The sequence below is a fragment of the Talaromyces amestolkiae genome (genome assembly GCF_001896365.1).
Source record: "Talaromyces amestolkiae strain CIB chromosome Unknown scaffold3.1, whole genome shotgun sequence".
In the NCBI taxonomy this organism is placed as follows: Eukaryota; Fungi; Ascomycota; class Eurotiomycetes; order Eurotiales; family Trichocomaceae; genus Talaromyces; species Talaromyces amestolkiae.
In genome coordinates this window covers 840921-852935 of record NW_024468039.1, presented here as the reverse complement: position 1 = coordinate 852935, position 12015 = coordinate 840921, and the positions used below count along the sequence as shown (strand labels likewise).

Below are 12015 nucleotides of genomic sequence, written 5' to 3'. Positions count from 1 at the left end.
CAACACCACAATTCTTAGCGCGACAAGGCTGASGAGCCAATCTGCAGCGGAGAACTATCCGTGCAAATCTTGCCACGCTATCGTAGATTTTCGGCAGGGGGATAGATAAGTAAACGTGCTGAGGTGGTGGTTGTTGTTGTTGTTGTCATTCGAGAGCTGCTTGCTTGGGATCCTAGAATTTTAGGAGACTCTTCAACACTCCGAGAAGGGCAAAATCAGACGCATTTCGAGTAGGATTCTCTCCACATACCACGTGGGGCCCCTGGGCTACCGCAACTGAAAGACTTGGTTACACGACGATCAGAGCTTGTTTAGATACAAAATTGTGAAATGCTGATATCGTATTATCGTATAAATGTGCTTGAAAACTGATTGGAAGGCCGAGAACGTTCCAATCAATTGCGACTTGGCGCCTGAAGGAAGCCAAAAATGACGATAAAGCTATTTTGCTCAACAAACTTATGTACGTACATTGACTGATTCCTTGGCAAACTTGCACGCATAGCTCGAGATAAGACAAGCCAAGAAAAATTGACTCAGATGAGGAGGAGGAGGAAGTTGGTGTATCTGCATGCAGAAAAAGGCTACACATAATGCTACATCACAACACTAGGCGTCTTGGCTAGTACGTGGATCGACCAATACTTTATTTACAAAATCTGGGTCTTGGCTGCACATCACCCTCAAAGCAATCCCATTTGCAGTGTCTGCACCAGTTTCCTAATCAAACGAGTTCAAGAGTGCGTTTCCCCTCGGGCAGATAGACATCAACCCACATTTGCTGACTGAGCCTGACTCAGGTTACTCCACACTCCACGACAGGGGCCACCAAGTGTCTTTTAAATGAGATCACTAATCATATTCTTCACGAATCCTTCAGTAGTCTCATTATAAGAGGGACCGCAGCTTATAGACAGCAGATCTTGGCAGCCTGGGCAGTTGAGCATAAGGCTCAATTTACTACCGACATGCTGGGGATGCATAAATTGCATAATTTATTGCTTCTGGATTTTTGAATGTATAAGAATTTGTTCTGAACATTCGGCCGCCGAGCTCGAAACGCCGACACGCCGAGATATAAGGCCTCGGAGAATCTTGCTGCAGAAACGTTCCTAGTTTTAATGACACAAAGGCGCCATTCGTTGTAAGATGGAGCTACCGGAGCAGGGTTTAGTGAAGGATCATACAAGCGTTGCAGAAGGAGTGACCGGCGAGTATATTTAGAGGAAGAGAGATTATATAAATCTAAAGTCAGTGTCAAGAAGACTACCATCATAAAGCATCAACCTTGGAAAAAGTCGAGGGAACACTAAATATTTCTCGAGGCATCTTCAAACATGGCTGCTGCTGTCCAGACTGCTCCTGGCCTTGCCACAAATCAAGGCATTGAAGCTCTTTCTCAGCCTTCAAAGCCTGCAAAGCACGATGTTGCGTACGACATGATGTACTTTGCGCTTGAAAAAACACCGCCCCCTTACTATATGGGGTAAGTTGCTCTTTAGCCGTAGCAGAAAATGAAGCTAAGAAATAGAAAGTCGCCCAGGCACTGTTCTCGGACCCATGACGACTATGCCTGTTATTGTTCATGATATTTCCGGTGAAACGGAGAAATATACTCTTGACACTCATGGCTTCCAGTTTGTCAAGCATGAAAGCAAGGAGAAGGATTTCTTCGACGTAGAGAAGATCAAGGCGGAATACTATCCTGAAACTGAAGAGCTAGTAAAGAAGGTTACGGGGGCGACCCGTACGTTTGTTTTCAATCACGCGATTCGCCGTCAACCCGTTGAGGCGGCCGATGGAAGTGTGCCTGGGCGTGGTCCAACATACAACGCTCACATCGATCAGTCTTACGCCGACGCTCCGAATCGAGTTAGAAGATATTTCCCGGAAGAGGCGGAAGAGCTTATCAAAAAGCGGTACCAGATCATCAATGTAAGAATTCCAGAGCGCCTCTAAAATTATTCAAAGAAAACGATTGCTTACTGTCTTTACTACAGGTATGGCGTCCCATCAAGACCATCCTGAGAGACCCTTTTGCTGTCTGCGATGCCCGTTCCGTGGATGACAAGGATCTCATCCCGGTTACCATGATCTATCCCAACGCTATCGACGAGAAAGTCGCCTGCAAGAAGAACCCAAACCACATGTGGTACTATAAGTATGCCCAACGCCCTGACGAGCCGATGCTGTTCAAGAACTTTGATTCTGTTACCGATGGCCGCGCCAGGAGGAACCCTCACTCTGCATTTCAGGACCCTGCTCATAAGGATGACTACATGCGAGAGAGTATCGAAGTGCGCGTGTTGGCGTTCTTCGACGAGTAGGTAGTTACATCTATGTCTTTGTAGAAAGTGGAGTTGGCTTTTCGAACAAGACCATTCTGTACTACAACCGGCTTAGAGTATTCGGCCAAACTTGAAAGCTCTTAGTCCTAAGTTTATCACGGTTCAATTGTTTGTCATTGTCTAAGGTAAACACCTACGTAATAAACGTGCGCCCGCAATCCTTCGCCCCCGAGATTAAATCATAAGTTTGGGGATAAGTCGACGGCGGCTTCATAATTGCGTACTCTGATCGACTCAAAAACTCGAAATGGCGGGGCTATTTTCTGGAACTCGAACTGGCACTCGCTTGTAGAGATAAATGGATCTCTTGGTGGGAGGCCCGACTCGTGATAGTGGAACTAAAGTAATAAAGATAAGTGGGCCGGCCGGGGAATTGAGTTTGATCTGATTACGACCCCCCGTTTATCTCGGCTCCGAACATCAATACTCTTCCGACTGGCTTGCGGAGGCCACGCTAAGTGGGGGTTCACGGTATATCCGCTGCAGCTCGCGCGGACTTACACCCTATCATTCTGCATGCATATTGAACTGTAAACGAAGCCTTGGCGCCACAGCCGGCTTGCACTCGCACTCATGCAGGTCTAGCTTAGTGCATCCCACGAATTTACCTGATTGGCAGATCTAGGCTGCTGGAGCCGGAGATTACTCAGAGATGATGAAGGAGATAGAATGAGGTCGTTCAGTGGGGCCCCGGCGTGTGCCAAGATCCATCGCAAAAAAGTTTCTCGATTGGGCGTAGCGCCACCCAGGGCTTTCCGACCCCTGACGCCTGAGGCAGCAGACCGCGAACAGAAAATCCCTATTACTATCTACTAGTAAATAGTACGTATGCGATTGTGTTCAATTCATCTGATGTGGCTGAAAGCCCCTGCCCAATCACATATGCCGGCCAATAGGGTTAGGATCAATCAACCAAAAAATAAATAAACTACGTATGGGATCGCGCTAACCCAATATAGCTGAGTCAGTTTCGAATGTTGTAGCCTGTTGTATGATCTTTTTTTTTTTTKTCAGTTTTAAGGGTAAAAGTTGCATCTTTGTGATGGCAAAGGTCTCTGCTGTCTTAGCAGCAGATTCATGTCTACACTCGGGGCAATTACAAGTTGTGGATCATTTCACGATCAGCAAACCGAATCAAGAGAGAATGTCAAGCTCTTTGACATCTCTAGGGAGCACCATACAGGTGAGGTTACAGAATCCTGCGTAGATAAGGAATGAATCTAATGATAATTGAACTCTAGCTCTCATCTTTTTCTCGTCGAAGCTCAGATGCTTCGTCCGACATTCAACTGCCATTGCTACAAAATGAAGCTCAGCATAGCTCCCCATTCTCCTACGTCCCGAACCTACCCAGTAGCTCCGACTCATTATCGGTTTTGAGAAAATTCTGGTCGCAAGTCAACATCCCAACCTACTCAAGTAGAAGTCCAAATCGCACTAAAGGCCTTAGACATGTCGAAGTCAACGCCTTTCGAACGACGCCGCTAGTTGATAGACGGACCGGTAGACCATACGTCAAGAACTGGATACGATCTAACAGATATACTCCATTGACATTTTTGCCCAGGCAACTTTTTGCGCAATTCTCAAAACTTGCGAATTTCTACTTTTTGTGTTTTGCGCTCATGCAACTTATTCCCGGGCTAAGCACGATCGGAAACAAGACGAATATCGTACCCTTGATGATTTTTGTTACCATCTCAATGGCAAAGGAAGGATTCGATGATTACAGAAGACATCGATTGGACAATCAAGAGAATAGACAGATGGTTTTGTCGCTCGACAACAAGACCCCGGTAATATGTGGGAACTTAAATTGGCGGAAAACAAAATGGCGATCACTGGTAGTAGGGGATATTATCAAACTCCGCCGTAATGAGTCAGTGCCGGCAGATATCGTGCTATTAAGTTCAATGAGTCGTGAGGGAAGCAATGTCGCCCACGTCGAGACCATAGCTTTGGATGGAGAAACGAACCTCAAGATAAAGAAGGTAGACAAGAACGTTGCTGAAACGTGCTCTACACCTGCCAAACTTGCCAATTGTTCAGTCAATTTTAACATCGAAGATCCCCATTCAGACCTCTCCAGTTTCAGAGGCAGGGTAATTGTCAATGGCCAAGATTCCCCCTTGAACAATGACAATGTTGTATATCGAGGCAGCGTTCTGCGCAACACTTCGGAAGCCATCGCCATGGTCGTGTATTCCGGTCAAGAATGCAAGATTCGGCTAAATGCAAATGCCGATGGGCAGGCTCACATCAAAGCTCCTCGCCTACAATACATGGTTAACAAGGTTGTTTTTGTCGTGGCATTATTTGTGCTTGGATTGTCATTGTTCAATACCCTTGCATATCAAATCTGGAAATCCGACATCGAAAAAAAATTATTTTATCTTTCGGGCGCAACTGTTCCAAATCATGAGTCGATTTTCGGTTTTCTTATTATGTTTGCTACAATGGTTCCCCTTTCATTATACATCAGCCTGGAAATGATCAAGCTTGGCCAGATCTTCTTCCTCACGTCAGACCTCGACATGTATGATGAGGCGTCAAACATGCGTTGCGAAGCCAGAACATCAACCATTAATGAAGAGCTGGGACAGATTACGCATATATTTTCCGATAAAACGGGAACCTTGACCGATAACGAGATGATCTTCAAGAAGATGTACGTCGGTGGAAGCATTTGGTCGGACGAAGATATGGGATATCTCGATAAAGAAGTCCACAATCAGGCGGCAGAACAGCCAAAACGGTTCCATCCAATTTCGGAACAGCGAATGGAATCCGAAAGAAGCACAAAAGAATTGATCGGACAATTGTCAGAAAACCCAGATTCTACATTGGGACGAAAAGCAATGTTGATGCTGCTGTGTATGGCCCTTTGTCATAGCTGTGTTCCGGAGATTTCACAAGATGGCGTTACTATAGACTTTCAGTCATCATCCCCGGATGAGCTAGCATTAATCAGAGCCGCTCAGGCTATGGGTGTTTATATGCGTGTTCGAGATCATGACTCTATCGTTCTATCGCTCTCAACTTCCAATGACGCATCCGTCAGAAACCAGACTTACAAGGTTTTGAACGTTATCGACTTTTCGAATGATAGGAGACGTATGTCAGTTATCGTGAAATTCCCCGATGGCAGAACCTGTATTATATGCAAAGGCGCCGAATCTGTTGTCATGGAGCGACTGAGATTATCGATACAAAGAACAGGGGAGCAAGTCGACCATGCTAATGTAGGGGCACTAATGGATGGAGATGGCCGTTCTGATCTTGAGAAATGCGGTCTCAGTGTCACTAGATTCGCGAATGAAAGTCTCCGCACTCTTTTATATGCTTACCGTTTTCTGGACGATACAGAATATGAAGAGTGGAAAATTAAATGGGATGCAGCTACCGCCAGCCTTGACGAAAATAAAGATATGAAGGAACAAGTGGCAGAGCTTATTGAGACCAACTTCGAGCTTGCTGGCGCAACTGCCGTTGAGGATAAACTGCAATGCGGTGTACCGGATTCAATTGATAAGCTTGTTCGCGCCAATATCAAAGTCTGGATGCTGACTGGCGATAAGCGAGAAACCGCAATTAACATCGGTCATTCTTGTGGTCTAATAAAAGAGATTTCTACTATACTGGATCTTTCCAACGACAAGGAATCTAGGGATACAACAGACGCCATTGAATCTCACATTTTAGCTCTCAAATCAGCTCAACACAGCGTAGTTGTCATTGATGGTCGTACTCTGACAACAATTTTCAACAATTCTATCGGATCAGCCGAAGAAAGATTCCTTGACTTGGCGGTCTTAGCAGACTCTGTTATCTGCTGTCGTACTCAACCCAGCCAAAAAGCGCAGGTTGTGCGCGGCGTGAAAGCTCGAATGCCCAATGCAGTCACTTTGGCCGTAGGTGACGGCGCAAACGACATTGCAATGATCCAGGAAGCCCACGTCGGTATTGGCATCACGGGCAAAGAGGGGTTTCAGGCAGCCCGCAATTCCGATTATTCCATTGCGCAATTCAGATTCTTGCCAAAGCTTCTTTTGGTGCACGGAAGATGGAATTATGTGCGGACTTGCAAATACATTCTGGGCACGCTATGGAAAGAGGTCGTCTTTTATTTGAGTCAGTCTCTGTTCCAACGGTGGGTTGGATACACTGGAACAAGTCTGTTCGAACCTATGAGTGCGACGCAGTTCAATACCCTTTTTACATCGCTATCCGTCATGTGCATCGGGGTTTTCGACAAGGATCTCGCGGCCTCCACGCTCCTAGCTGTGCCCGAGCTATACATATCCATGGGCCAGAGGAACGGTGGCTTCAACATATGGATTTATCTCGGATGGACTGCTATGGCGGTCTCTGAGGCGTTTATTGTATTTTTTTCCATGCTTTTACTCTTCGGACGCGCGGAAACCACAAAGGATAACACCCTGTTTTCAATGGGTGATCTTAACTTCGTCGCAGTCGTCATCATTGTCAGTCTCAAGCTACTGGTACTCGAGATGCACAACAAATCCGTCGTTGCGGGCATCACCCTGTTTCTGAGTGTTGGCGCCCCCTTTCTCTGGAATCTCATATTTGCTGCCGCCTACCCTCTCACAACGGCTTACCACGTACGAGGGGGATTTTTTATTGGCTTTGGACAGAATCCGACCTGGTGGTTGACCTTAATTTTCATTATCGTGTGTGTGTACATGTACGAACTTAGCATCAGCGCATTGCGAAAGGCGTTTTTCCCAACGAATACTGATATCTTTCAGGAATTGGAGCAGGACAAGACTTTTATGGCGCGGTACAATGGGGCTGAGGCTGGGGCTACAGTTACGGCGTTGGAAGAGGAGTGGTTTTCGGATAGGTATAGTGATGATGTAACTATAGTCTGTGAGAACGAGGAGATATCCTGAGCTAAGATGGTAAATGACTGATACACATGTACAACTATCTAACTATGTAACAATAAACAACATACCTACATTTAAAAGCATCTTACGCGGAGCAGAGACGGACCCTTCCCCAACGTGTCGTTTTCCGTGACTCGTCCATTGGCTCGACTACAATGATATCGCGCTGGTCCATCAGCATTAATGCTGCCTCTCTGCTTCGTGACGTTATCAGGATATACCTATTCGGGCTTTGTGGAAGATACTTTTGCAGCGGGTGATCCGTTCGCCTATCTTGATTGCAAAGTATGGAGTTTATGCGATTAAAAAGAATCGATATCCCTTGATAGTGCCATGAAAAAAGTTCACCAACCATACTTCAAAGCCAGCTGCTTCGAATAAATCTGGGAACCACATAAGATGTTTAATACCTTTCCCTCTGATTTACAATGTTGAGGTCTTTCAACAAGGAGTAACTGGTATCGGAACCGAAGCGACACGCCAAGATCTAGAAGATTTGACCCAAACCTCCTTAACTTGTAATCAGCCGTGCTTTGCTATATTATATTGCTCTTCTGAAATACAGTGTTTAGAACAAAATCCTTATCTTCACTCTTTTCAACAAAATCACGAAACAGCCCTTTGGCCCTCAGCAGCTCTGCCGGCGTCCCGAATTCACCTATACAGCCATCATCAATCACAATCACCTTATCAAACGACGCAATTGTCCTGAGCCGATGCGCAACCACAATCAAAGTACAATTAAACTCATTGCGGATCGTATCCTGAATCAATGAATCTGACTCATTATCCATAGCAGACGTCGCCTCATCGAGAATGATAATCCTCGGGTTCTTGATCATCATTCTCGCAAGACAGAGAAGCTGTCTTTGACCCTGCGACATGTTTGTGCCACCTGGACTGACTGGAGACTCCAGAGTGAATAAGCCTGCATGCTTACTATCTTCAGCGGAAAGAAGTTTGACGCGACGCAAGATATCATTTAGCTTATGTGTTGGAACTTGCTTGAAATAATCTAGATTAGATCGGACCGTGCCTGAGAACAAAACTGGATCTTGGGGGACAAAGGCAATCTTAGATCGAAGGGACTGTAGCTTTATCGTCGAAATATCAATTCCGTCGATCCAGATCGATCCAGATTGATAGTGAACTAAACGCAGAAGAGCCAAAGTAAGTGATGATTTCCCTGCTCCGGTTCGACCAACGATGCCAATTCTCTGACCAGCTTCCACGCAGAAAGAGATGTTTTTCAGGACAAGAGGAAGGTCTGCCGAGTATGCAACATTTAATCCTTTGATTTTAATCTCGCCTTTAGATGGCCAGTCAGCCGGGACATCGTTGCCGCTTTGCTCTTCGGGTTTCAGCTGGGTATAAGAAATTATCCCAGCGGCTGCGTTCATGTAACTCTCCAGCATCCCAAAATTGTTCACAGCGGCAAAACCAGCGTGCGCAAATCCCATTGAGAATGTAAGCGAGAATCCCATTAGCGACGCATCAACGACGGATTTTGAAAATAAAAGAATGATACCTGTGCCAGTACTGAAAATAATGCCCATGAGACACATTTGGAGACCAAGCCACCGGTTAAAAATCCAAAAGTACCTCCGAGCGATTGATAATTTATCAACATGAAGGTGCATCTGATCCGTAAACCTATCTCCAGCTCGAAAAGCTCTTATGGTCGACAGCCCAGCGGTGACTGCAGTGAAGTATTCCAAGATTTCAGCGTTGCTCTCCGATTCAGCACGCTTCACAGGCTTTCTGGCCATAGCATAGCCCTTTCCCACTTCCCAACACCAAAACAAGAGAGCTAGGGTTAGACAAGCTGTGTAAATTGAATTGTTCATTCTAAATGAAATTAGTGATTTGCTCAAGTTGGTCAGAGAACAAGTTTTACCCAATGCACCCAACAACTACCAGTCTTATAAGACAGTCAGCAAATTCACGCATGACCTCTAGCAAAAGATCGTCAACTTGTCTCGCATCTCCGCTGAATCGTTTCAGCATCACTCCAAGAGGCGTAGTATCGATCCAAAGGAGAGGCATTCGGATAACCTTTGCTGTCATGGTGCGAAATAATTCCTTCGACGCACAGAGTGAACCTGCAAATATGTGCATATTTAGGAGAAACTCTAGGACAATTGTAGATAGAGATCCTAGGAGATACAGGTAGAGATAAAACCATAGGTTGGTTTCAGTATCAGCATTTGTTAGGCCATCGTTTGATATTTCGCGGCGTTTTGAATTGATACAGCCGAGAATCCATGTCGTCAGTGCAATCATGAGCTGCTTGCCAAGCAGACCGAGAACAAATATCGTCGTGAACAACAAACCACCAGCAGCTACGAAGTAGCTTTTGTAAAATCCGAAGTCGGATCCTGTTTTTGTAGCTGTGATCTTCGGCTTGCCCTTTGGTTCTTTCTCTGCTACTCGGTTTAGCTCAATAGCGATGCTTGACTCCCTATTTTCCAGCCGCGATTTAACTAAATCAACATCATGCAAATTTTCTATCGTATTATTTCGAACATGAACAAAACACTTCGCCTTGGGTAAGCATAAGGATACATGATGTGTGGCCAGAATCCGCGTGCGGCCAATACAGAGTTCGCCAGTCAGTGCTTGGAAGATTTCGTTGGAAACATGAGAATCAAGCGCAGCGAAAATATCATCCAAGACTAGTAGCTTAGCACTTGAATAGAGAGCTCTGCCTAACGAGACTCTTGCGCGTTGTCCACCACTCAGCCTAACACCACGAAGACCAACATAGGTTTCGTCACTTTTAGGTAAAGCGGCAAGATCAATATCTAGTGCACACGCTCTCAGAACCTTTTGGTATCTTATATCATCCAAAGGACTTCCGAATAATATGTTGTTTTTTATGGTATCATTCTGAAGCCACGGGGTCTGGGATACGAATGCAACCGGCTGCCCAATTGATTGTGTCTCTATGCGACCATTGAGAAGATCCACCTCCCCGATGATAGCGGCGAGCATCAAACTCTTTCCCGATCCGGTTTCTCCATGTATAACACTGAGTTCACCGGCGGGAAACTCAACATTAAGACTATGAAGAATAAACGGTGGTGGTAACTCCCTTTGCTTCTCTTTGAGATCCTGGCCTTCGTCCGACGGCCACGTAATGGAGGCATTTCGGAAAGAAACGCCGCCATTAGGACTCTCAGACAGAATTTGTCGAACTTCTGGCATTTTCAAGAAAACTTCCATCCGTTTTGCATTTGCCCGAGCGCCAAAATAATCCTGCAGGACCCTCGGAACCATACCCAACGCACCTTGAATGTGCGGCAGCAACTCGATAGTGGTAAATAAAATAGATGACGACACTTCATCGTGAATGTAGACATAACTACATACCGCTGCTGCCGTCACGATAAAGGGGGATGCGACTTTCCATGCTGATCGGATACTAATAGCAAGAAACCGCTTTCGCATCTCCATTATCTCCGCCCGGCGACACAATTCAATTCGTTCTTCCCACTCTGTTTCTATAGCTGAAAATTTAATTTGCCGAAGGGCCTGAAGCGCTTCCGTAATGGCCTTTGTCTTTCTATCTCGTGCCACTGTCAGCCTCTTATTTGCGGCACGCTCATTCCTGATGACTCTAGTTTGTACTGGCACGGTTATCATCGTGGCTACTACTGCCATTAATGTGCTCTGCCATCCTAGTAAACGTAGGAGAAACAACACCGCAAATAAGAATTTGATTAATGAAAAAGGAAGAATATAGTTGACGGCAGTGAACATGCTGAAGGAAGCCGTGTCTGAGGATATCAGGTTGATCGCTTCAGGCTTGTCACCTGCAGCCTTGAAATCTTTGACTCTTAATGCTTTGGAAAAGATTGCCATGATGAGTTGTGCACGAATGGGAATCCCCATCTCTGACCATTGGATCCAAGCAAGGTGATGGTGGAGAACGGTTTCGGATACAGAGGAGACTGTAACMCCGATTAACCACAGCCAAGCCGTATTCGTCATATTAACATTATCCTCTTCCAGGCACTTCAGAAATCCCATAATGCAATATGGAGAGCCAAAGGTGACGACCGAGCGTAATAATGTCAGAGTCCATTGTTTAGCAAATCCACGATAGCGCTCAGCCAGAACATGATTCCATAATGAAATTTCTGAGAGCGTTATCGGTAGCTGAGTGGTCGACCGAGTTCGATAATTCAAGATCGGCATTTGACTTAACGCAAGATCTCGACCGACAACGGGCTTTCCAGCAAGATCAAGGGCCTTAGAGCACCACTGCATAGAGTATCGTTGTAGAGCTGAACAGTTATTCTCGAAGTCCACGGCTTTCCCTTCCGGTGAAAACACGTCGGGTCGACGTGGAATCGAAATTAGTAGTATTGCTTGGATGGTCGCCGCCCACAGCTCCAAAGAAGTCATTGAAATATCGAATAATGGCTTTTCTTTATCCTGAGCCTTTTCAAGAATTCGGCACACCACAACGACGCCGGACAATAGTGCCTCTTGGAGACCAGCAGTATATAATCTGACCGGCCTATCACTCCAATGTAAACAAAGGCTTCGGAGTAATAAAAGAGGCTAACTTTTATTTAGCTACGATTCTTCAAATGATGGAGAGTTTTTTTGTGGAAGAACTTACCCACAGAAGCCTGGACCCAAATATTTGCAGGCCCCAAAGCATGCTTTCTCCTCTATATCCGCCTCTTAGGGCCGCCAAGATGCACCCGACCAGCGACAATATAGAATACAAAAAGAGAAGAGTTCGT

General features: G+C 45.6%; 3 protein-coding genes across 3 annotated transcripts; 2 read left to right on the top strand and 1 right to left on the bottom strand.

Annotated features, from left to right (window-relative positions):
- Positions 1–1337: 1337 nt before the first annotated feature.
- Positions 1338–2327, top strand: BHQ10_002329 (uncharacterized protein; the record flags this gene model as incomplete). The annotated part of the gene is made up of 3 exons (XM_040874463.1): positions 1338–1486; positions 1536–1935; positions 2001–2327. 3 exons carry the CDS (start codon positions 1338–1340, stop codon positions 2325–2327), a joined length of 876 nt encoding a protein of 291 aa, XP_040730834.1.
- A 1934-nt stretch (positions 2328–4261) lies between these two features.
- BHQ10_002328 (uncharacterized protein) lies at positions 4262–7261 on the top strand (the record flags this gene model as incomplete). The annotated part of the gene is made up of 1 exon (XM_040874462.1): positions 4262–7261. One exon carries the CDS (start codon positions 4262–4264, stop codon positions 7259–7261), a length of 3000 nt encoding a protein of 999 aa, XP_040730833.1.
- A 533-nt stretch (positions 7262–7794) lies between these two features.
- Positions 7795–11530, bottom strand: BHQ10_002327 (uncharacterized protein; the record flags this gene model as incomplete). Its single annotated transcript, XM_040874461.1, has 2 exons — positions 7795–9106; positions 9156–11530. 2 exons carry the CDS (start codon positions 11528–11530, stop codon positions 7795–7797), a joined length of 3687 nt encoding a protein of 1228 aa, XP_040730832.1.
- Positions 11531–12015: the final 485 nt, after the last annotated feature.